The sequence below is a fragment of the Tamandua tetradactyla genome, chromosome 4 (assembly GCF_023851605.1).
Source record: "Tamandua tetradactyla isolate mTamTet1 chromosome 4, mTamTet1.pri, whole genome shotgun sequence".
Classification (NCBI taxonomy): domain Eukaryota; kingdom Metazoa; phylum Chordata; class Mammalia; order Pilosa; family Myrmecophagidae; genus Tamandua; species Tamandua tetradactyla.
The window spans coordinates 33,978,640-34,003,252 of record NC_135330.1 but is presented as its reverse complement, the minus strand read 5'-3'; the positions used below and the strand labels follow the sequence as shown (position 1 = coordinate 34,003,252).

The window sequence follows — 24,613 nt, the reverse complement described above, 5'->3', positions numbered from 1 at the left end:
GTACCAAGTAGGGTAAAAAGAGAGAAAAATACAAGATGTGAAATATAAAATCCAATACAAAAAAAAGTGTTTGAAAAAAGTACTGCCTTTACAGTAATAACATTGTTAATGGATTAAACTCCCCAATCAAAAGACATAAACAGGCAGAAAGGATTTAAAAACAAACAAGATCCATCTATATGCTGTCTACAAGAGACTTATTTAAGATATAAGGACAAAAACAGGTTGAAAGTGAAAGGCTGGAAAAAGACATTGCATGCAAACAATAGTAAGGAAAGAGTGGGCACAGTCATACTAATACCAGAAAAATTAGTCTTCAAATGTAAACCAATTACAAAACACAAAGAACAACACTAATAATAAAAGGGACAATCCATCATATTTATACACTGAGCTAGAGTTCCCTAAAGTACATGAGGCACACAGTGACAACATTAAGGGAGAAGCAGACAACTCTACAATAATAGTTGGAGACTTCAATATACAACTCTCAGCAACTGATAGAACATCTATCTAGACAAAGGATCAATATGGAAACAGAAATGTTGACTAGTACAATAAATAAACTAGACCTAACAGACATTTATAGAAAACTACACCTTATAAGAGCAGGTATACATTTTTCTCAATTGCTCATGGATTATTCTCCAGGATAGATCATATGTTGGGTCACAAAGTAAGTCACAATAAATTTAAGAAGACTGAAATTACACAAAAAAACTTTCTTGGATTATAATAGAATGAAGTTGCAAATCAATAACAGGTGGAAGGTCAGAAGGTTCACAAATATATGAAGACTAAAAGCATACTCTTAAACAACTAGTGAGTTAAGGATGAAATTACAAGAGTAATCAGTAAGTATTGCAAGATAAATGAAATAGAGAACACAACATATCAAAACTTATGGGATGCAGCAAAGGCAGTGCTGAAAGGGAAATTTACTGCCCTAAATGCTTATATTATAAAATAGGTAAGAACAAAAATCAAGGACTTAACTGATCACCTGGAAGAACTAAAGAAAGAATAGCAAACTAACCTCAAAGCAAACAGAAGGAAAGAAATAATATAGAGCAGAAATAAATGAAATTGAAACATGAAAACAATTGAGAAAATCAACAAAACCAGAAGTTTATTAATTGAGAAAGTCAATAAAATTGATGGACACTTAGCTGAGCTAACTGTATTAGCTAGGGTTCTCTAGAGAAACAGAATCAGCAGGAGATATCCATAGATATAAAATATGAAAATGTTTCACATTACCATGGGAATGTAGAGTCCAAGGTCTGTAGGGCAAGCTGCAAGCTGGCAGTTCTGATGAAGGTCCTCAATGAACTCTCAGGAGAGGATGACTGGACAACCATGGGAATGAAAGAGTCCAAAATACGTAGGGCAAGCTGAAAAGCTGGCAACTCCAGTGAAGGGTCTGGGTGAACTCCAGAGGAGAGGCTCACAAGCTGAAGCAGGAAGAGTGACTGTCTCTTCTGAATCCTCCTTAAAAGCCTTCTGGTGATTAGATTAAGGCATCACTTATTGCAGAAGACACTCCCCTTAGCTGATTACAAATGCAATCAGAGGTAGATACAGCCAACATAATCATGATTTAAGTCCATGAACCGTCCTCACAGCAACAGACAGGCCCGTGCTTGCCTGACAAGAAAACCGAGCACCATCACCTGGACAAGTTGACACAATAACCTGACCATGAGAGTCCACCCCTTGTCAACTTGGCAGCTATACATATCACCTTAAATCATACTTAATCTCTAAATAGAGAACAATAACAGACACACTTTTTACTCACCTAAGAATACTCAACTGTCCTATATACAATTGGAAACACATTAAATCTCCCCAGAATAGGGTACAAGTCCTTGAGTAATACTCACTCTTAAACCTGATATCTTACAACTTAAATACTATAACATGAACAAAACAGCATTACAGTCCTTGTTTCCATAACATTGTTTCATGTGGTCATAGTTCATATTTATCACTACTTTCTTCCACTACCCATTCTATGTTCCCTTTACCCTCAGCAAGCACTTCAGCTGGCCACGCTCTTTGCCTGGTGAGGTGACCCAAATCTTCATTTCTGAGGTTTCAGAGCCATTGGTCGTCTTGCCTGGATTGGGTTATTGCAGTTTTCCATCGATTTTGACCACAGGGCATGGTAGCATTAAGAGACGCCCTAGGGGATTTCCTATATTCCAGGAAAACTCTTTATCTCCATTGTGTAGTTGCAGTCCTACTTGGAGTCAATCACTCCAGCCAGGGGCATGAGTAGCCCAAAGTGACCAGGTGGCAGTCTTAGATTCTAGTTCAATGGAATCATTGTTGTTTCTCCTGGTGGAAGCATTCCCCCTTCTGGAACTAAAACCTGTAGACCAGCAGAGCTCAAGGACACAGGAACAGGAAGCAAAAATTTTCCTAATGGATTGCTAGGGGTAATAGTGAGTACTGCCACTCCCATTTCCACCCCTTGGCTCCTAGATCCATGGCTATTGGAGAAACAGCACTATACAGTGGATGCTGATTCAGAGCATATACAACTTCCTGGAGAACATCTACTGGGCCTTAGTAGAGACTCAACGCGCAACCTTGGGCATATTACCATGAGACCTGAGTTGCCTACCATGAACTGGGTGTTGTCTGACCCACCAAGCCATAAAGTTGAGTGTGCACAGCAGCACTCTATTGTAAAATGGAAATGGTATATATGAGATAGGGCCAGAACAGGTCCTGAAAGCACAAATAAGTTACATGAAGAAGTGGCCCAAATGCCCATGGTCTCCACTCCTGCCACATTACCTTCTCTTTCCCAGATCAGAGCTATGGCCTCTTGGGGAGTTCCTTTACGGTGAATTGACTGAGGAAGAGAAAACTTGGGCCTGGTTTACAGATGATTCAGCATAATATGCAGGTACCATCCGAAAGTGGACAGTTGCAGCACTACAACCCCTTTCTGGGGTGTCCTTGAGGGACACTGGTGAGGGGGAATCCTCCCAGTGGGCAGAACTTCGAGCAGTGCACCTGGTTGTTTATTTTGCTTTGAAGAAGAACTGGCCAGAGGTGCATTTGTATACTGACTCATGGGCTGTTGCTAATGGTTTGGCTGGATGGTCAGGGACTTGGAAAGACCATAATTGGAAAATTGGTGACAAAGAAGTCAGGGGAAGAAGTATATGGATAGACCTTTCTGCATGGGCTAAAAACATGATGATATTTGTGTCCCATGTGAATACACACCAGAGGGTGACTTCAGCAGAGGGAGGTTTTAATAATCAAGTGGATAAGATGACCCGTTCTATGGATACCAGTCAGCCTCTTTCCTCAACAACTCCAGTCATTGCCCAATGGGCTCATGAACAAAGTGGTCATGGTGGTAGGGATGGAGGTTATCCATGGGCTCAGCAACATGGACTTCCACTCACCAAGGTTGGCCTGGCTACAGTGACTACTGAGTGCCCAAATGCCAGTAGCAGAGACCCACACTCAGCCCCTGATATGGCACCATTCCCCAAGGTGACCAGCCAGCTACATAGTGGCAAGTTGAGTACATTGGACACTCCCTTCATGGAAGGGGCAGCAATTTGTTCTAACTGGAATAGACACATACTCTGGATATGGGTTTGCTTTCCCTGCACGCAATGCTTCTGCTGAAACTACCATCTGGGCTTACTGAATGCCTTATCCATTGTCATGGTATTTCACACAGCATTGCTTCTGATCAAGGAACACACTTCACAGCAAATGAAGTGCGGGAATGGGCACATGTTCATGGAATTCTCTGGTCTTATCATGTTGTCCATCATTCAGAAGCAGCTGGATTGATAGAATGGTGGAATGGCCTTTTAAAAACTCAGTTATGGTGCCAACTAGGTGGCAAAACCTTGAAGAGCTGAGGTAATGTTCTCCAGGAAGCTGTGTATGCTTTAAATCAGCGTCCACTTATTGGTGCCATTCTCCCATAGCCAGGGGGCCAGGAATCAAAAGGTGGAAATAGAACTGGCACCACTCACTATTACCCCTAGTGATGCACTAGGAAAATTTTTGCTTCCTGTCCCTGTGACCCTGAGCTCCACTGATCTACAGGTTTTAGTTCCAAAAGGGGGAGTGATTCCACCAAGAGAAATAAAAATGATTCCATTGAACTGGAATCTAAGACTGCCACCTGGTCACTTTGGACTCATGCCCCAGGATCAACAAGCCAAGAAGGGGATTATGCTATTGGCTGGGGTGATTGGCCCTATCAGGGGAAAAACGACTGAAGCTACACAATGGAGGTAAAGAAGAGTTTTCCTGGAATATAGGTGATCTCCTAGGGCATCTTTTAATACTACCATGCCCTGTGATTAAAATAAATGGAAAATTGCAATAACCCAATCCAGGCAAGTCTACCAATGGCTCTGAAACTTCAGGAATGAAGGTTTGGGTCACCCCACCAGGCAAAGAACTACGGCTAGCTGAAGTGCTTGCTGAGGGTAAAGGGAACATGGAATGAGTAGTGGAAGAAGGTAGTGATAAATATGAACTTCGACCACGTGATCAGTTACAGAAATGAGGATTGTAATGTGGTTCTGTTCATGTTATACTATTTAAGTTGTAGGATATCAAGTTTAAGAAGGAATATTACCCAAGGACTTGCACTCTATTCTGGAGATATTTAATGTGTTTCCAGTTACATGCAGGACAGTTGAGAGTTAGGTGAATGAAAAAAATGTGTTTTATTGCTTTTTATTTAGAAATTAGGTATAGTTTAAAGTGATGTGTATAGCTCCCAAGTTAACAAGGGGTGGGCTGTCATGGTCAGGTTCATGTGTCAACTTGGCCAAGTAGTAGTACCTGTTTGTCTGGTTGGGCAAGAGCTGGCTTGTCTGTTTCTACGAGGACATTTCATAGAATTAAATCATCATCATGTTCGCTGCATCCACAGCTGATTCCATTTGTAATCAGTCAAGGGGAGGGTCTTCTGCAAAGAGTGATGCTTAATCTAATTATTGGAAGGAGGATTCAGAAGAGACAGGCTCTCTTCCTGTTTCAGCCAGTGAGCCTCTCCTGTGGAGTTCATCCAGACCCTCCATTGGAATCATCAGCTTCACAGCCTTATCTACAGATTTTGGAATCTATGTTCCCAAGGTTATGTGAGACACTTTAATAATTTTTATATTTATGAATATTTCCTTTTGATTCTGTTTCTCTAGAGAAGCCTAACTAATACAGAGGATCAACAAAGAAACAGAGAATTTGAATAATACAATAAATGTCTCTATTTAGCAGACATTTATAGAACATTACACCCCACAACAGCAGGATACACCTTTTTCTCAAGTGCTCATTGATTATTCTCAAGGATAGACCACAAAGTGGTCTATCTTTGTGCTGGGTCACAGCACAAGTCTGAAAAAATTAAAACAGATTGAAATCATACAAAACACTTTCTTGGATCATAAAGGAATGAAGTTGGAAATCAATTAACAAGCACAGGACAGAAAATTCACACATATATGGAGGTTCAACAACACACTCCTAAACAACCTTGGGTCAAGGAAGAAATTTCAGGAGAAATCAGTAAATAACTCAAGGCAAATAATAATGAAAACATAACATATCAAAATTTATGGGATGCAGCAAAGGCAGTGATAAGAGGGAAATTTATTGCCCTAAATGCCTATATCCAAAAAGAATAAAAAGCGAAAATCAAGGAATTAACTGTTTACTTGGAAGAACTAGAGAAAGAACAGCAAACTACCCCCAAAACAAGCAAAAGGAAAGAAATAACGAAGAATAGAGCAGAAATAAATGAAACTGAAAACACAAAAATAATTGAGAAAATCAACAAAACCAGAAGTTGGTTCTATGATAAAATCAATAAAATTGATGGACCCTTATTGAGGTTGACAAAAAGAAGAAGAAAAAGAATATAAATAAATAAAACCAGAAATGGAAGAGGACACTTAACCACTGACCCTGCAGAAATAAAGGAGGTAATGAGAGGATACTATGAACAACTTCATGCTAATAAACTAGACAATGTAGATGAAATGGACAACTTCCTAGAAAGGCATGAACAACCAACATTTACTCAAGAAGAAATAGATGACCTCAACAAACCAATCACAAGTAAAGAAATTGAATTGGTCATTAAGAATCTCCCAAAAAAGAAAATTCCAGGACCAGATGGCTTCACATGTGAATTTTACCAAACATTCAAGAAAGAATTAGTGCCAATCCTGCTCAAACTGTTCAAAAAAACTGAAGAGGAGGGAAGGCTACCTAACTCATTCTATGAAGCCAACATCACCCTCATATCAAAGCCAGACAAAGACATTGCAAGAAAAGAAAATTACAGACCAATCTCTCTAATGAACACAAATGCAAAAATCCTGAACAAAATTCTTGCAAATCAAATCCAGTAGCAGATTAAAAGAATTATACACCATGACCAATTAGGATTCATCCCTGGTATGCAAGGATGGCTCAACATAAGAAAATCAATTAATTAATATACCTTATCAACAAATCAAAGAAGAAAAAACACATGATCAACTTGATTGATGCAGAAAAGGCATCTGACAAAATTCAATATCCTTTCTTTTTGAAAACATGTCAAAGGATAGGAATAGAAGGGAACTTCCTCAACATGATAAAGGGAATATATGAAAAAACCACAGCTAACATTATCCTCAATGGGGAAAAACTGAAAACTTTCCCCATAAGATCAGGAATAAGACAAGGGTGTCCACTATCACCACTGTTATTCAACATTGTGTTGGAAGTTCTAGCCAAAGCAATTAGACAATAAAAAGAAATACAAGGCAGCAAAATTGGAAAGGAAGAAGTAAAACTCTCACTGTTTGCAGGTGATATACTGTATGTCAAAAACGCAAAAAAATCCACAGCAAAACTGCTAGGGCTAATAAATGAATACAGCAAAATGGCAGGTTACAAGATCAACACTCAAAAATCTTCAGCATTGGGTGGGCCACAGTGGCTCAGCAGGCAAAAATGCTTGCCTGCCATGCCAGAGGACCCAGGTTCGTTTCCCGGTGCCTGCCCATGTAAAAATAAAAAATAAAATAAAACTTGCATAGGTGACAGAGATGGCACATTTAAAAAAAAAAAAAACTTCAGCATTTATATACACTAGTGATGAACAATCTGAGGGGGACATCAAGAACAAAATTCCATTTAGAATTACAACCAAAAGAATAAAATATTTAGGAATAAATTTAACTAAGGATACAAAACACCTACACAAAGAAAAATACAGGAATGTGCTAAAAGAAATCACAGAAGATCTAAATAAATGGAAGGGCATACCGTGTTCAAGGATTGGAAGACTAAATACAGTTAAGATGTCAGTTCTACCTAAATTGATTTATAGATTCAATGCAATACCAACTAAAATCCAAAAAACTTACTTTTCAGAAATAGAAAAACCAATAACTAAATTTATCTGGAAGGGCAGGGTACCCTGAACAGCTAAAAACATCCTGAGGGAAAAAAATGAAGTCAGAGGTCTTACACTACCTGTCTTTAAGGCATATTACGAAGTTACAGTGGTCAAAAGAGCATGATACTGGCATAAAGATAGATATGCTCACCAATGGAATCAAACAAAGTGTTTAGATATAGACCCTCTCATCTATGGACAATTGATCTTTGATAAGGCAGACAAGCCAACTCACCTGGCACAGAACAGTCTCTTCAATAAATGGTGCTTGGAGAATTGGATATCCACATGCAAAAGAATGAAAGAGGATTCATACCTCACACACTACATAAAAGTTAACTCAAAATGGATCAAAGACCTAAACATTAGATCTAAGACCATAAAACTTTCAGAAGAAAATGTAGGGAAATATCTCATAAATCTTATAATAGGAGGCGGTTTCCTATACCTTACACCCAAAGCACAAGCACTGAAGAAAGGAATAGCTAAATAGGAACTCCTCAAAATTAAACACTTCCACGCATCAAAGAACTTTGTCAACAAAGTAAAAAGACAGCCTACACAATGAGAGAAAATACTTGGAAATGATATATCAGACAAGGGCCTAGGATCCAGAATATATAAAGAGATTTTTCAACTCAACAACAAAAAGACAACCCAATTACAAAATGGGCAAAAGACATAACAGACATTTCTCAGAAGAAGAAATACAAATGGCCAAAAGGCATATGAAAAGATGCTCAACTTCACTGGCTATTAAGGAAATGAAAATCAAAACAAAAATGAGATGTCATCTCACACCCACCAGAATGGCCATTATCAATAAAACAGAAAACGACAAGTGCTGGAGAGGATGTGGAGAAAGAGGCACACTTATCCACTGTTGGTGGGAATATAAAATGGTACAACTGCTGTGGAAAGCTGTTTGGTGGTTCCTCAGGAAGCTAAGTATAGAATTGCCATATGATCTGGCAATGCCATTGTGAGGTATCTACTCAGAGGACATGAGGGCAAGGACACAAACGGACGTTTGCACAGCAATGTTTATAGCAGCATTATTTGCAATTGCAAAGAAATGGAAACAGCCAAAATGTCCATCAACAGATGAGTGGCTAAACAAACTGTGGTATATACATATGATGGAATATTATGCAGCTGTAAGGCAGAATTAAATTATGAAGTATGTAACAACATGGATGGTCCTTGAGGACATTATGCTGAGTAAGATTAGCCAGAAACAAAAGGACAAATACTGTACAGTCTCACTTATATGAACTAACATTAATTAATGTACTTGGAGAATTTCAGTTAAGAACAGAAACCATCAGGAGACAGAAGTAGGGTAGACATTGGGTAACTGGAGCTGAAGGGATACAGATTGTGCAATAGGACTGATTGTACCGATTGTAAAAAATCAGAAATGGATAGCACAATACTACCTAACTGTAATACAATAATGTTAGTACACTTAATGAAGCTGAATGTGAGAATGATAGAGGGAGGAAGGTTCGGGGCACAAATGAAACCAGAAGGAATGATAGATGCTAAAGAATGAGATGGTATAATCTAGGAATGCTTACAATGTATAATGATAGTGACTAAATGTACAAATTTAAAAATGTTTTTGCACGAGGAAGAACAAAGGAATGTCAGTATTGAAGGGTGCTGAAAATAGATGGTAATTCATACTTAAAATTTTTAACTTATGTTTGAGACTAAAGCAAGAATGTTTGTCTGGTACAAAATTTATATATATATATTTTATTAATTAAAAAAATAAACTAACAACATTTAGAAATCATTCCATTCTACATATGCAATCAGTAATTCTTAATATCATCACATAGATGTATGATCATCATTTCTTAGAACATATGCATCGATTCAGAAAAAGAAATAGCAAGACAACAGAAAAAGAAATAAAATGATAATATAGAGAAAAAATAAAAATAAAAATAAAAAATACAAAAATATATAAGAAAAAAAAACTATAGCTCAGATGCAGCTTCATTCAGTGTTTTAACATAATTACATCACAATTAGGTAGTATTGTGCTGTCCATTTTTTTTTTAAGAAATCATACCATTCTATATATGCAATCAGTAATTCTTAACATCATCACATAGATGCATGATCATCGTTTCTTAGTACATTTGCATCGGTTTAGAAGAACTAGCAATATAACTGAAAAATATATAGAATGTTAATATAGAGAAAAAAAATAAAAGTAATAATAGTAAGAACAAAACAAAACAAAACAAAACAAAAACCTATAGCTCGGATGCAGCTTCATTCAGTGTTTTAACATGATTACTTTACAATTAGGTATTATTGTGCTGTCCATTTTTGAGTTTTTGTATCTAGTCCTATTGAACAGTCTGTATCCCATCAGCTCCAATTACCCATTATCTTACCCTGTTTCTAACTCCTGCTGAACTCTGTTACCAATGACAAATTCCAAGTTTATTCTCTAATGTCAGTTCACATCATTGGGACCATACAGTATTTGTCTTTTAGTTTTTGGCTAGACTCACTCAGCATAATGTTCTCTAGGTCCATCCATGTTATTACATGCTTCATAAGTTTATCCTGCCTTAAAGCTGCATAATATTCCATCGTATGTATATACCACAGTTTGTTTAGCCACTCGTCTGTTGATGGACATTTTGGCTGTTTCCATCTCTTTGCAATTGTAAATAACGCTGCTATAAACATTGGTGTGCAAATGTCCGTTTGAGTTTTTGCCCTTAATTCCTTTGAGTAGATTCCCAGCAATGGTATTGCTGGGTCGTATGGCAATTCTATATTCAGCTTTTTGAGGAACCGCCAAACTGCCTTCCACAGTGGTTGCACCATTTGACATTCCCACCAACAGTGGATAAGTGTGCCTCTTTCACCGCATCCTCTCCAGCACTTGTCATTTTCTGTTTTGTTGATAATGGTCATTCTGGTGGGTGTGAGATGATATCTCATTGTGGTTTTGATTTGCATTTCTCTAATGGCCAGGGACATTGAGCATCTCTTCATGTGCCTTTTGGCCATTTGTATTTCCTCCTCTGAGAGGTGTCTATTCAAGTCTTTTTCCCATTTTGTAATTGGGTTGGCTGTCTTTTTGTTGTTGAGTTGAACAATCTCATCATACATTCTGGATACTAGACCTTTATCTGATATGTCGTTTCCAAATATTGATTCCCATTGTGTAGGCTGTCTTTCTACTTTCTTGATGAAGTTCTTTGATGCACAAAAGTGTTTAATTTTGAGGAGTTCCCATTTATTTATTTCCTTCTTCAGTGCTCTTGCTTTAGGTTTAAGGTCCATAAAACCACCTCCAATTGTAAGATTCATAAGATATCTCCCTACATTTTCCTCTAACTGTTTTATGGTCTTAGACCTAATGTTTAGATCTTTGATCCATTTTGAGTTAACTTTTGTGTAGGGTGTGAGATATGGGTCTTCTTTCATTCTTTTGCATATGGATATCCAGTTCTCTAGGCACCATTTATTGAAGAAACTGTTCTGTCCCAGGTGAGTTGGCTTGACTGCCTTATCAAAGATCAAATGTCCATAGATGAGAGGGTCTATATCTGAGCACTCTATTCGATTCCATTGGTCAATATATCTATCTTTATGCCAATACCATGCTGTTTTGACCACTGTGGCTTCATAATATGCCTTAAAGTCAGGCAGCCCAAGACCTCCAGCTTCGTTTTTTTTCCTCAAGATGTTCTTAGCAATTCGGGGCACCCTGCCCTTCCAGATAAATTTGCTTATTGGTTTTTCTATTTCTGAAAAATAAGTTGTTGGGATTTTGATTGGTATTGCATTGAATCTGTAAATCAATTTAGGTAGGATTGACATCTTAACTATATTTAGTCTTCCAATCCATGAACACGGTATGCTGTTCCATCTATTTAGGTCTTCTGTGATTTCCTTTAGCAGTTTTTTGTAGTTTTCTTTATATAGGTTTTTTGTCTCTTTAGTTAAATTTATTCCTGGGTATTTTATTCTTTTAGTTGCAATTGTAAATGGGATTCGTTTCTTGATTTCCCCGTCCGCTTGTTCATTGCTAGTGTATAGAAATGCTACAGATTTTTGAATGTTGATCTTGTAACCTGCTACTTTGCTGTACTCATTTATTAGCTCTAGTAGTTTTGTTGTGGATTTTTCCGGGTTTTCGACGTATAGTATCATATCATCTGCAAACACTGATAGTTTTACTACTTCCTTTTCAATTTGATGACTTGTATTTCTTTTTCTTGTCTAATTGCTCTGGCTAGAACCTCCAACACAATGTTGAATAATAGTGGTGATAGTGGACATCCTTGTCTTGTTCCTGATCTTAGGGGGAAAGTTTTCAATTTTTTCCCATTGAGGATGATATTAGCTGTGGGTTTTTCATATATTCCCTCTATCATTTTAAGGAAGTTCCCTTGTATTCCTATTCTTTGAAGTGTTTTCAACAGGAAAGGATGTTGAATCTTGTCAAATGCCTTCTGTGCATCAATTGAGATGATCATGTGATTTTTCTGCTTTGATTTGTTGATATGGTGTATTACATTAATTGATTTTCTTATGTTGAACCATCGTTGCATACCTGGGATGAATCCTACTTGGTCATGATGTATAATTCTTTTAATGTGTTGTTGGATATGATTTGCTAGAATTTTATTGAGGATTTTTGCATCTATATTCATTAGAGAGATTGACCTGTAGTTTTCTTTTTTTGTAATATCTTTGCCTGGTTTTGGTATGAGGGTGATGTTGGCTTCATAGAATGAATTAGGTAGTTTTCCCTCTGCTTCGATTTCTTTGAAGATTTGAGGAGAGTTGGTACTAATTCTTTCTGGAATGTTTGACAGAATTCAGATGTGAAGCCGTCTGGTCCTGGACTTTTCTTTTTGGGAAGCTTTTGAATGACTGATTCAATTTCTTTACTTGTGATTGGTTTGTTGAGGTCATCTATGTCTTCTTGAGTCAAAGTTGGTTGTTCATGTCTTTCCAGGAACCTGTCCATTTCCTCTAAATTGTTGTATTTATTAGCGTAAAGTTGTTCATAGTATCCTGTTATTACCTCCTTTATTTCTGTGGGGTCAGTAGTTATGTCTCCTCTTCCATTTCTGATCTTATTTATTTGCATCCTCTCTCTTCTTCTTTTTGTCAGTCTTGCGAAGGGCCCATCCATCTTATTGATTTTCTCATAGAACCAACTTCTGGTCTTATTGATTTTCTCTATTGTTTTCAGGTTTTCAATTTCATTTATTTCTGCTCTAATCTTTGTTATTTCTTTCCTTTTGCTTGTTTTGGGATTAGTTTGCTGTTCTTTCTCCAGTTCTCCCAAATGGATAGTTAATTCCTGAATTTTTGCCTTTTCTTCTTTTCTGATATAGGCATTTAGGGCAATAAATTTCCCCCTTAGCACTGCCTTTGCTGCGTCCCGTAAGTTTTGATATGTTGTGTTTTCATTTTCATTCGCCTTGAGGTATTTGCTAATTTCTCTAGCAATTTCTTCTTTGACCCACTCGTTGTTTAGGACTGTGTTGTTGAGTCTCCACGTATTTGTGAATTTTCTGGCACTTCGCCTATTATTGATTTCCAACTTCATTCCTTTATGATCCGAGAAAGTGTTGGGTATGATTTCAATCTTTTTAAATTTGTTAAGACTTGCTTTGTGACCCAGCATATGGTCTATCTTTGAGAATGATCCATGAGCACTTGAGAAAAAGGTGTATCCTGCTGTTGTGGGATGTAATGTTCTATAAATGTCTGTTAAGTCTAGCTCATTTATAGTAATATTCAGATTCTCTATTTCTTTATTGATCCTCTGTCTAGATGTTCTGTCCATTGATGAGAGTCGTGAATTGAAGTCTCCAACTATTATGGTATATGAGTCTATTTCCCTTTTCAGTGTTTGCAGTGTATTCCTCACGTATTTTGGGGCATTCTGGTTCAGTGCGTAAATATTTATGATTGTTATGTCTTCTTGCTTAATTGTTCCTTTTATTAGTATATAGTGTCCTTCTTTGTCTCTTTTAACTGTTTTACATTTGAAGTCTAATTTGTTGGATATTAGTATAGCCACTCCAGCTCTTTTCTGGTTGTTATTTGCATGAAATATCTTTTCCCAACCTTTCACTTTCAACCTATGTTTATCTTTGGGTCTAAGATGTGTTTCCTGTAGACAGCATATAGAAGGATCCTGTTTTTCAATCCATTCTGCCAATCTATGTCTTTTGATTGGGGAGTTCAGTCCATTGACATTTAGTGTTATTACTGTTTGGATAATATTTTCCTCTACCATTTTGCCTTTTGTATTATATATATCATATCTGATTTTCCTTCTTTCTACACTCTTCTCCATACCTCTCTCTTCTGTCCTTTTGTATCTGACTCTAGTGCTCCCTTTAGTATTTCTTGCAGAGGTGGTCTCTTGGTCACAAATTCTCTCAGTGACTTTTTGTCTGAAAACGTTTTAATTTCTCCCTCATTTTTGAAGGACAATTTTTCTGGATATAGAAGTCTTGGTTGGCAGTTTTTCTCTTTTAATAATTTAAATATATCATCCCACTGCCTTCTAGCTTCCATGGTTTCTGCTGAGAAATCTACACATAGTCTTATTGGGTTTCCCTTGTATGTGGTGGATTGTTTTTCTCTTGCTGCTTTCAAGATCCTCTCTTTCTCTTTGACCTCTGACATTCTAACTAGTAAGTGTCTTGGAGAACATCTATTTGGATCTATTCTCTTTGGGGTGTGTTGCACTGCTTGGATCTGTAATTTTAGGTCTTTCATAAGAGTTGGGAAATTTTCAGTGATAATTTCTTCCATTAGTTTTTCTCCTCCTTTTCCCTTCTCTTCTCCTTCTGGGACACCCACAATGCGTATATTTGTACGGTTCATATTGTCCTTGAGTTCCCTGATACCCTGTTCAAATTTTTCCATTCTTTTCCCGATAGATTCTGTTTCTTTTTTGAATTCAGATGTTCCATCCTCCAAATCACTAATTCTATCTTCTGTCTCTTTAAATCTATCATTGTAGGTATCCATTGTTTTTTCCATCTTTTCTACTTTATCCTTCACTTCCATAAGTTCTGTGATTTGTTTTTTCAGTTTTTCTATTTCTTCTTCATGTTCAGCCCATGTCCTCTTCATGTCCTCCCTCAATTTATCGATTTCATTTTTGAAGAGGTTTTCCATTTCTGTTTGTATATTCAGCATTAGTTGTCTCAGCTCTTGTATCTCATTTGAACTATTGGTTTGTTCCTTTGACTGGGCCATATTCTCAATCTTCTGAGCGTGGACAGTTATCTTCTGCTGCTGGCGTCTGGGCATTTAGTCAGATTTCCCTGGGTGTCGGACCCAACAAGGTTGTAAGATTTTTCTGTGAAATCTCTGGGTTCTGTTTTTCTTATCCTGCCCAGTAGGTGGCGTTCGTGGCACACGTTTGTCTCAAGTGTTTGGAATGGATCCCCCTGGTTACCGATCTCCGTGGCCTGGGGATTTCTGATCCGATTCTCTCCGTTGGTTCAGGGGCCGCGCGTGGTCGGGGTGTCAGCCGCCGCAGCTTAAGGGGACCCTGTGGCTGGTCGCCAGCCGCAGCGGGCCCGGGGAATTCGCCACCGGACCAGGATGTCGCCCGCGGGGGAGGGGCGTCGGTCACCGGCCACCACGGCCTGGGGAATTCCCCACCGGACCAGGAATCCGCCCGCGGGGGGGGGGGGGGCACCACCACTTGGATAGCCCTCTGATCCGAGACTCGTAGCCATGGACTCGAAGCCAAGACTCGAAGCCGCCCACCAAAGAGGGGCACCGGCCGCCTCGGCTTGGGAACCTTGCCTCTCCGAGACTCTCAGCCGGCCCGGGAAGGAGGGAGGGAGTAGCTCCGACCGCTGCAGCTGCCTCTGCTCAGGAAATCGCGCCCAAAATTTATATTTTGACTAGTGCATCTCAATATAACTTATATGGACAGTTTAATTGAACACCATAATTACATGGAACCTTGAGTAGGGCATGAGGTTTTGTAGGTTTGTCCAGAGTGATGCCCTGATAAATCCCAGAGTGATTTGAACAGTGAATAAAAAGTATTTGCAAAATCCCTTTGGAAGTATGGTGAAAAAGAGGGAAAATTCAACTTCCCTATATGGAGAAGGCCTGACATTCTCACAAGCAGTGAGGACAATAAAATCAATGGGCCCCAAACCCTCAATCTTGGGGTTTGTTCATATGAATCATATCCTTGCAAAGGATAGGCTAAGCCTATTTAAAATTAGGCCTAAGAGTGACCCTCAGAGAACGTCTTTTGTTGCTCAGATGTAGTCTGTCTCTCAGATAATATGACAAGCTCACTGCCCTCCCCATTTCTACATAGGACATGACTTTCAGGGAAGTAAACCTCCCTGGCAGTGTGGGGCACAAATCTGAGAACAAACGGACTCAGCATCAAGGGATTGAGAAAACCTTCTCGATTGAAGGGGGGAAGAGATAAATGAGACAAAATAAAGTGTCAGTGGCTGAGAGTTTCAAATCGAGTTGAGAGTTTATCCTGGAGGTTATTCTTATGCATTATATAGATAACACCTTTTAGTTTAAGGTGTATTAGAGAGGCTAGAGGGAAGTGTCAAACTGTACAGCTGTGTTCCAGTAGCCATGTTTCTTAAAGATTATTGTATAACAACATAGTTTTTCGCAAGTGACTGTGCAAACCTTGTTCTGATGCTCCTTTTATCTACAGTATGGACAGATGAGTAAAAAATATGGATTAAAAATAAATAAATAATGGGGGAACAAATGTTAAAATAAATTGGGTAGAGGGAAATACTAGTAGTCAATGAGAGGGAGGGATAAGGGGTATGGTATATATGAGTTTTTTCTTTTTTCTTTTTATTTCTTTTTCTGGAGTTATGTAAATGTTCTGAGAAATGATCATGGTGATGAATATACAACTATGTGATGATATTGTGAGCCACTGATTGCACATCAGGTATGGAATACTCCCATGTTGAGAATGTTCATGTTCTCGATTTATTTTATTAATAAAAAAATTTTTTTAAAAAGAATGGATCAGAAAGGAAAACAAATTGTGGGTGAAAAGAAGACAAACTTTTCCATTTTTAAAAACTTGTGCTGTACCATATGGTATATAGATACAAAAATTTCTCAAGCAACTTACAATTTTGTAAGTTTTATATACAGATAATACTATAATAGTGCAGTGTTATAAGAGAAGCATACAAAGTCACTTTTTAAATAATCCTATATTGTAAAAATTGAATTTTATAATAGATAAAATTGAGTATATGATTCAATGGAGATAAATCCCCAATGGTAAGGAGAGTATTTTGTGAAACCAACAGTATTGGAATGTTTTTCCTGACTTTATTCAACAGATATTTAGTGTGTCCACAACATGACAGGCACTCTGTTATTCTTTTTCTTCTTCATTTTAGTTGTCTCTCAAATCATAAGAATTTCTTCCAAGTCAGGAAATCCTCTGTCTCCATACTTCCAGCCTTAATATATTCCCCTGGTATCTGTATGTCTACAACATGCTAATAGAAAAGCAATATAATGTAATGCTTCATCAGTAATATTCACATTGTGATAGTCAGGCTTATGTGTCAACTTGGCTAGATTATGGTATCCATCCATTTAGTCAAGCAAGCACTGAATTGAATGTTATTGTGAGGATATTTCAGGGGTATGTAATCACTAAATTGATTACATCTCTTGCTGATTATATTTACAGTCAACTAAGGAGATTGTCTTCAACAATAAGAAAAATGTAATCTAATTTGTTGAAGGCCTTAAAGGTAGAACTGATGCTCTCAGCAGTCAGAAGGAAAATTTTCCATCTCTACAACAGCCAACCAGCTTCTCCTGGGGAATTCATTGAAAACCTTTGCTGAGTTCCCAGCTTGCAACCTGCCCTATAGAATCTGGACTTGCCCATACCATGGTCACAGGAAACAATTCCTATAATAAATCTCATAATATTTACATTATATGCATATACATTACATATGCATTTACATATACAATCATATCAGTTCTGCTTTCCTGGAGAACCTGACTAATAAATACATTATATAAAATAACTGCTGACTTTCAAAATTCCTAACTTAAGCAATATTTAAGTGAAATAAATGAGATTTATCAATTTTGTAAGAGCAACTATTTGCATATTAAGTTGACAATTAAGGCTAGGAAGTGGGAGAAATGTAGTAAACTAAGACATCCTTTGGAAGTCATTATTTCATGTTATCCTGGTAATGAAATTCATAGGTTCAAGTCTTCAGAAAGGCACAACAATTCCATTTGCTCTAGTAATAATGGACCAATAGTCTTGTGGCATCTTCTGTTTTCTTCTAATAAAATGTTTCTGCATGCCTGCAGCTAGTCAAGAGCACCCACATTAATACTTAAAATGGCTATAATCCTGATTAATACTGCTGATGGGAAAAAATCAGCATACTGAACAAAGAGTATGGATAATAATTTTGAGGTCTATAATCTCCAAATCTCCATTTGAGAGACAGGGATGTACTGAATTTAAGAATCATTTGAATAATTATTTTTAAAATTCCAATTTTACGCTCTCAATTTTTCAATTTGATTGGATAGGCAGGATCTGGGTTGTCCTTGAAGAAGATCCCCAGTCTAGGTATTTAACCTGACAACCCCTATAAATACATACTTGGCACTGAAGTTCAATGTTGCCTTTGTCGATTTCATTTCCTATCTTCAAAAGCCATTGTTGAATCATATTAAATGTATGTGCTTGGAGTATCCTGAAGGAAAAATGAAGTAAAATAGAGATCATTGACTTATAATATAAAAGTAATTATCAGGCATACATTGGCAAAACTGAAGAGAGCAACAGACATTTCAACAATAATAGTGGTAGACTTCAGTACACTACTCTCCTCTATAGAGAGCACAACCAGACAGAGGATCAATAAGGAAACATAGAACTTAAACACTATGATAAATGAATGATACCTAACAGACATATTTATAGATCATTACACCCCCAAACAACAGGATATACATTCTTCTCTAATGCTCATGGAACATTCTCCAGGATAGATCATATGCTGGGGCACAAAACAGAGAACTTTCTCTGATCACAATGGAATGAAGCTGGAAATCAATAACCACAAACTTTAAAAAATATATGGAGATTAAAGAACACATTCTTAAACAATCAATGGATCAAAGGAGAAATTGGTAAATATCTGGAGATGAATGAAAAATGAGAATATGACATATCAGAACTTATAGGATGCAGCAAGGCAGTGCTGAGAGGAAAATTTATTGCCCTAAATGTATTTATTTAAAAAGAAGAAAGAACAAAAATTGAGGTCTTAATGGCTCACCTGGAGGAACTTGAGAAAGAAGAGCAAACTAACCCCAAAGCAAATAGAAGACAAATTACAAAGATTAAAGCAGAGTTAGATGAATGGGAGAACAAAAGAACAAAAGAAAGAATCAATAAAACCAAAAGTTTGTTCTTTGAGAAAATCAGTAAATCCCTGGAACACCAGTAATACTGACAAAAAAAAAAAAAGGGCAGGGGCAGGAAAGGATACAAATAAAATCAGAAATGAGAGGGGGTGATTACCACAGATCCTGAAGGAATAAAAAAAATCATAAATGGATATTATGAACAACTATAAACCAACAAACTAGACAACTTAGATGAAATGGACAAATTCCTAAAAACACATGAACAAGCTATACTGACTCAAGAAGAAATAGAAGACTCAACAAACCAGTCATAAGTAAAGAGATTCAATCAGTCATCAAAAATCTTCCTACAAAGAAAAGCCCAGGGCCAGATGGCTTCACAGGGAATTATATCAACATTTCAAAAAGAATACCATTCCTGCTCAAACCCTTCCAAAAAATTTGAGGAAAAAAAGAACACTATCTAACTCATTTTATGAAGCTAACATCACTCTAATACCAAAACCTTTTAGATAAGATGTTAAAAGAAAGGAAAACTACAGGCCAACCTCCCTAATGAATATAGATGCAAAAATTCCCAACAAAATACTTGCGAATCAAATTCAGTAGCAAGTAAAAGAATTATATACACCACAAACAAGCAGGGTTTACACCAGGCATACAAGGGTGGTTCAACACAAGAAAATCAATCAGTGTAATACAAATAGCTAGGGGAAAACAACATGATCATCTCAACTGATGCTGAAAAAGCATTCAACAAAATTCAACATACTTTTCTGGTAAAAAGACTTCAAAAGGTAGGAATTAAAGGAAATTTCCTCAATATCATAAAAGGCATATATAAAAAGCCCACAACCAGCATCATATTCAATGTTGAGAGACAGAAAGCCTTTCCCCTGAGACCAGGAATGAGCCAAGGATGCCCACTGTCACCACTATTATTCAACATTGTGCTAGAAATTCTAGCTAGAGCAATCAGGCAGAAAAAGGAAATAAAAGGCATTGAAATCAGAAAGAAATTACCAAAACTTTCATTATTTGCAGATGACATGATTCTATACTTAGAAAATCCTGAGAAATCTGGCAAAGCTACTTGAGCTAAAAAACAAATTCAGCAGTGTGGCAGAATATAAGATTAATGTGCAAAATCAGTAATGTTTCTATACCCAAGTTATGACCTAACTGAGAAGACAATTAAGAAAAAATATCCATTCATAATAGGAACTAAAATAATCAAGCATCTAGGAAGATAAACTTAATCAGGCATGTAAAGGACCCATACACAGAAAACTATAAAACATTGCTAAGAGAAGTCAAAGATCTAAATAGGTGGCAGACATTCCATACTCATGGATAGGAAGGTTAAATATAGTTAAGATGTCAATTCAACCCAAATTGATCTACAGATTCAGTGGAATATCAATCAAAATTCCAAAAACCTACTTTGAAGACTTGGAAAAGCTAGTTATCAAATTTATTTGGAAGAGAAAGAAACCTCAAATAGCTAAAAATATCCTAAAAGAAAGAATGAAGTGGAGGAATAATACTTTCTTACTTCAAAGCTTATTATAGCTACAGTGGTAAAAATAGCATGGTACTGGCACAAAGACAGAAGTATTGACCAATGTCATTGAATCAAGAGTGCAGAGATAGATCACCAAATCTACCATTAATTGATCTTTAAAAAGGTCCCAAATTCACTGACCTGGGATAGAAAAATCTTTTCAATAAATGTGCATAGGAGCACTGGACATCAATAGCCAAAAGAATGAAAGAGGACCTCTACCTTACACCCTATACCAAAATTAACTCAAAGTGGATCAAAGACCTAAATAGAAGAGCCAGTACCATAAAACTCCCGGAAGAAAATTTAGGCAAACATCTTCAAGACCTAGTAATAGAATGTAGCTGCTTAAACGACACCAAAAGCACAAGCAATGAAAGAAATAATAGATAAATTGAAATTCCTCAAAATCAATTACTTTAGTGCCTAAAAAGTCTGTTAAAAAGGTGAAGAGGCAGCCAACTCAATGGGAGAAATACTTGGAAATCGCACATTGGATAAAGATTTGATATCCTGTACACAAAAAGAAATCAAACAACTCAAAAACAAAGAACAAGTATAAAATGGGCAAAAGATATGAATAGACATTTTTCTGAAGAGCAAATACAAGTGGCTAAAAAGCACATGAAAAGATTCTTATCTTCATTAGCTATAAGGGAAATGCAATTCAAGACTACAGTGAGATATCACCTCATACCTATAAGAGTGGCTGCTATTAAACAAACAGAAAACTACAAATGTTGGAGAGGATGTAGAGAAATTGGAATACTTACTCACTGCTGGTGGGAAAGTATAACAGTAAAGCCACTATAGAAGGCAGTTTGGAAGTTTCTCAGAAAATTAAATATCAAGTTGCCCTATGACCTGTTGTCTAGTGTGCTAGCTGTTGGGATTTGATACACCAGAAATGGAATGGCTTTTTAAAAGGGGGAATTTATTAAGTTCCAAGTCCACAGTTCTAAGACTGTGAAAATGTCCCAACTAAAGCAAGGCTATAGAAAAGTCCAATCTAAGGCATCCAGGCAAAGACACCTTGATTCAAGAAGGCCAATGAAGTTCAGGGTTTCTCTCTCAACTGGAAAGGCATATGGTGAACATGACAGCTTCTGCTAGCTTTCTCTCCCAGCTTCTTGTATCATGAAGCTCCCCAGGGGTGTTTTTCTTCTGCATCTCCAAAGGTCTCTGGATGTGTGGGCTCTGTAGCTATTTCCAAAATGGTTCCCTCTTAAAGGACTCCAGTAAGGAACTCCACCTTGAATGGGTGGGGACACACCTCCATGGAAATAATGTAATCAAAAGTTACTGCCCATAATTGGTTGGGTCACATTTCCATAGGAACAATCAAGAAGCTCCCAGCCAACAATACTGAATGAAGATTAAAGGACATGGCTTTTCTGGGGTCCACTACAGATTCAAACTGGACCCCAAAAAGACATGTTCCTTCCAAATGCAAAATATATTCATTCCATAATAATATCAGAAAGCCTTAAAGCATCTCAATAAAAATAAAACTACAATACAAAGTCAGAAACAGAACAGAATTTCATCAAAGTCAGCTATAGGCATGGTCTGTCCTAAGGCAAAATTGTCCTCTGGCTCTGGACCTGTAAAATTTAGAACACATTATTTACAGCCAACATACAAAGAAGGAAAAATCATAGGATACATATACCCATTTTAATAGGCAGAAACAGGAAGGAACACAAAGGGTTATTGGACCCAAGCAGTTTCAAAAATCTGCAGGACAAACTCCATTAGATTTCAAAGTCTGAGAGTCATTTATATTCAGGGCTTTAGAAAGTGGCAGTCCCACCCTTTCTAAGGGTCTACTCTGTGGCCTGCCTCTCTCCAAATGGAACCTTGGGGGACATTGGGTAGATTTCTCAGCTCTACTCTCTCCATGCATCCCAGCTGCATCCAGGCTCTCCGCCTTTTTGGGGGCACATGCTCAACCTCTCCATGTGGTGGCAGGTAGGCTCTCCCCAATCCCAAGAAATGTGCTCCACTTTCTCCAAGGCCTGAGGTGGCACAACTCTTCCACTACAATGAGGTGTAAGGCCCATATTCTGCCCTTGGGGCAAACTCACCCTGTCAATCTCCTGGCCCAAGGTTTCTTGATTTTAGACTTAAGCTTCCATAGTTCTGCCTCTGAAGTTATTTTACCTTCACCGTGTCCCCTTTTCTGAGTCCCCCAGTCCAGACTGGCAGTGGTTCTATTTATACAGGTCCCACAACACTCTTCTTGGCTTTCTATAATAAGCAAGAATTGGGCCCATCAGACAGCAGGAGTTTCCATAATCCTTCCTGGATAACTTCATTTCCAATCCTGGCTTTTTCTAAATGGCTGACTGGTTCCACATTTGGTTAAATCCTCACATAGGGCACCATTCTCTGTGGTCACCCTTCCTGGAAACCCAGAATTTTTCAGAACATCAATGTCTGGTTTCTCAGTTCTCAGCTATCTATTTCCTGTCACATTTCACTATAAACCACAAGGAGAAACCAGGCTTCACCTTCCACATTTAACATGGAGAACTCTTGTGCTAAATATCGAAGTTCATGGCTTTTAAAATCTGCCTTCCAGCCAAAGCCACTAGTCAATTTTGCAAGAATATCTGTCATTTTAAAACATAGATTCCCCTTCCTTCCATTTGCAATAACACATGCCTCATTTCTGTCTAGAGCCTTGTCAGAGGTTTCTTTAGACTCCTTTTCTACCAACAGTCCCTTCATAGCATTCTAGGCCTTCTCTATCAAGTTCCTCAAAACTCCTCCAAAATCTTCCCCTTATGCATTTAAAAAGCCATTCCAACATGTTTGGTATTTGCAAACTGCAGCAGAACCCCACTCCTCTGGTACCAAAATCTGTTCTAGTTTACTAGCTGTTGGAATGTGATACACCAGAAATGGAATGGCTTTTTAAAAGGGGGGAATTTATTAAATTGCAAGCCTACCGTTCTAAGGCTGTGAAAATATCCCAACTAAAGCAAGGCTATAGAAACATCCAATCTAAGGTATTCAGGGAAAGATACTTTGATTCAAGAAGGCTGATGACGTTCAAGGTTTCTCTCTCAAATGGAAAGGCACATGGTGAACATGGCAGCGTCTGCTAGTTTACTCTTCCAGTTTCTTGTTTCTGAAGCTCATGGAGGCATTTCCTTCTGCGTCTCCAAAGGTGTCTGGCTGTGTGGGCTCTGTGTCTATTTCAAAATGGTTCCCTCTTAAAGGATTCCAGTAAGCAACCCCACCTTGAATGGGTAGAGACACACCTCCATGGAAATCATCTAAAGTTACCACCCACAATTGAGTGGGTCACATCTCCATGGGAAAACAATCAAAAAGCTCCCAACCAACAATATTGAATGAGGATTAATGGACATTGCTTTTCAGGGGTAAACCATAGATTCAGACTGGCACACCCAGAAATACCACTATTCAATACATACCCAGAAAAGTTGAAAGTAACACAAACAGACATTTGCACACCAATGTTCATAGTGACATTATTCACAATTGCCAAAAGATGGAAACAATCCAATTGTTCATCAACAGATGAGTGGATAAACATGGCACATGACTCCCAGGGGTGTAAGTCTCCCTGGCAACATAGAACAGAAGTCCCAGGAAGAGCCAGGACCCAGCATCATGTGATTAAGAAAGCCTTTTTTACCAAAAAGAGGAAGAGTGAATTGAGACAAAATAAAGTTTCAGTGGCTGAGAGATTCACACAGAGTCGAGAGGTTATCATGGAGGTTATTCTTATGCATTATATAGATATCCCTTTTTAGTTTATGGTGTTTTGGAGTGGTTGGAAGGAAATAACTGAAACTACTGAACTGTGTTCCAGTAGCCTGATTCTTGAAGACGATTGTAAAACAATATAATTTTTACAATGGGATTGCGTGGTTGTGAAAACCTTGTACCTGATGCTTCTTTTATACAGGATACAGACAGTTGACTAAATAAATAAGGATAAAAAACTAAATAAAATTAATAATAGGGGGATAAAGGGTAAAATAAATTGGATAAATTGAAATTCTAGTGGTCAATGAGAGGGAAGGATAAGGAGTATGGGCTGTATGAGGTTTTCTTCTTTATTTTTTTTTCTGGAGCGATGCAAATGTTCCAAAAATGAT

The 24,613-nt window shown here is 37.6% G+C and overlaps 1 protein-coding gene across 5 annotated transcripts in view; it reads right to left on the bottom strand.

The window, feature by feature from the left end:
* AXDND1 (axonemal dynein light chain domain containing 1) overlaps nucleotides 1–24,613 on the bottom strand; it is a 259,424-nt gene that overhangs the window by 88,783 nt on the left and 146,028 nt on the right. For all 5 annotated transcript variants that reach the window (XM_077157121.1, XM_077157125.1, XM_077157122.1 and 2 more), the window contains exon 18: nucleotides 18,141–18,234. In XM_077157121.1, coding sequence (XP_077013236.1) covers nucleotides 18,141–18,234 — 94 coding nt within the window. The remainder of the gene's footprint in view (nucleotides 1–18,140; nucleotides 18,235–24,613) is intronic.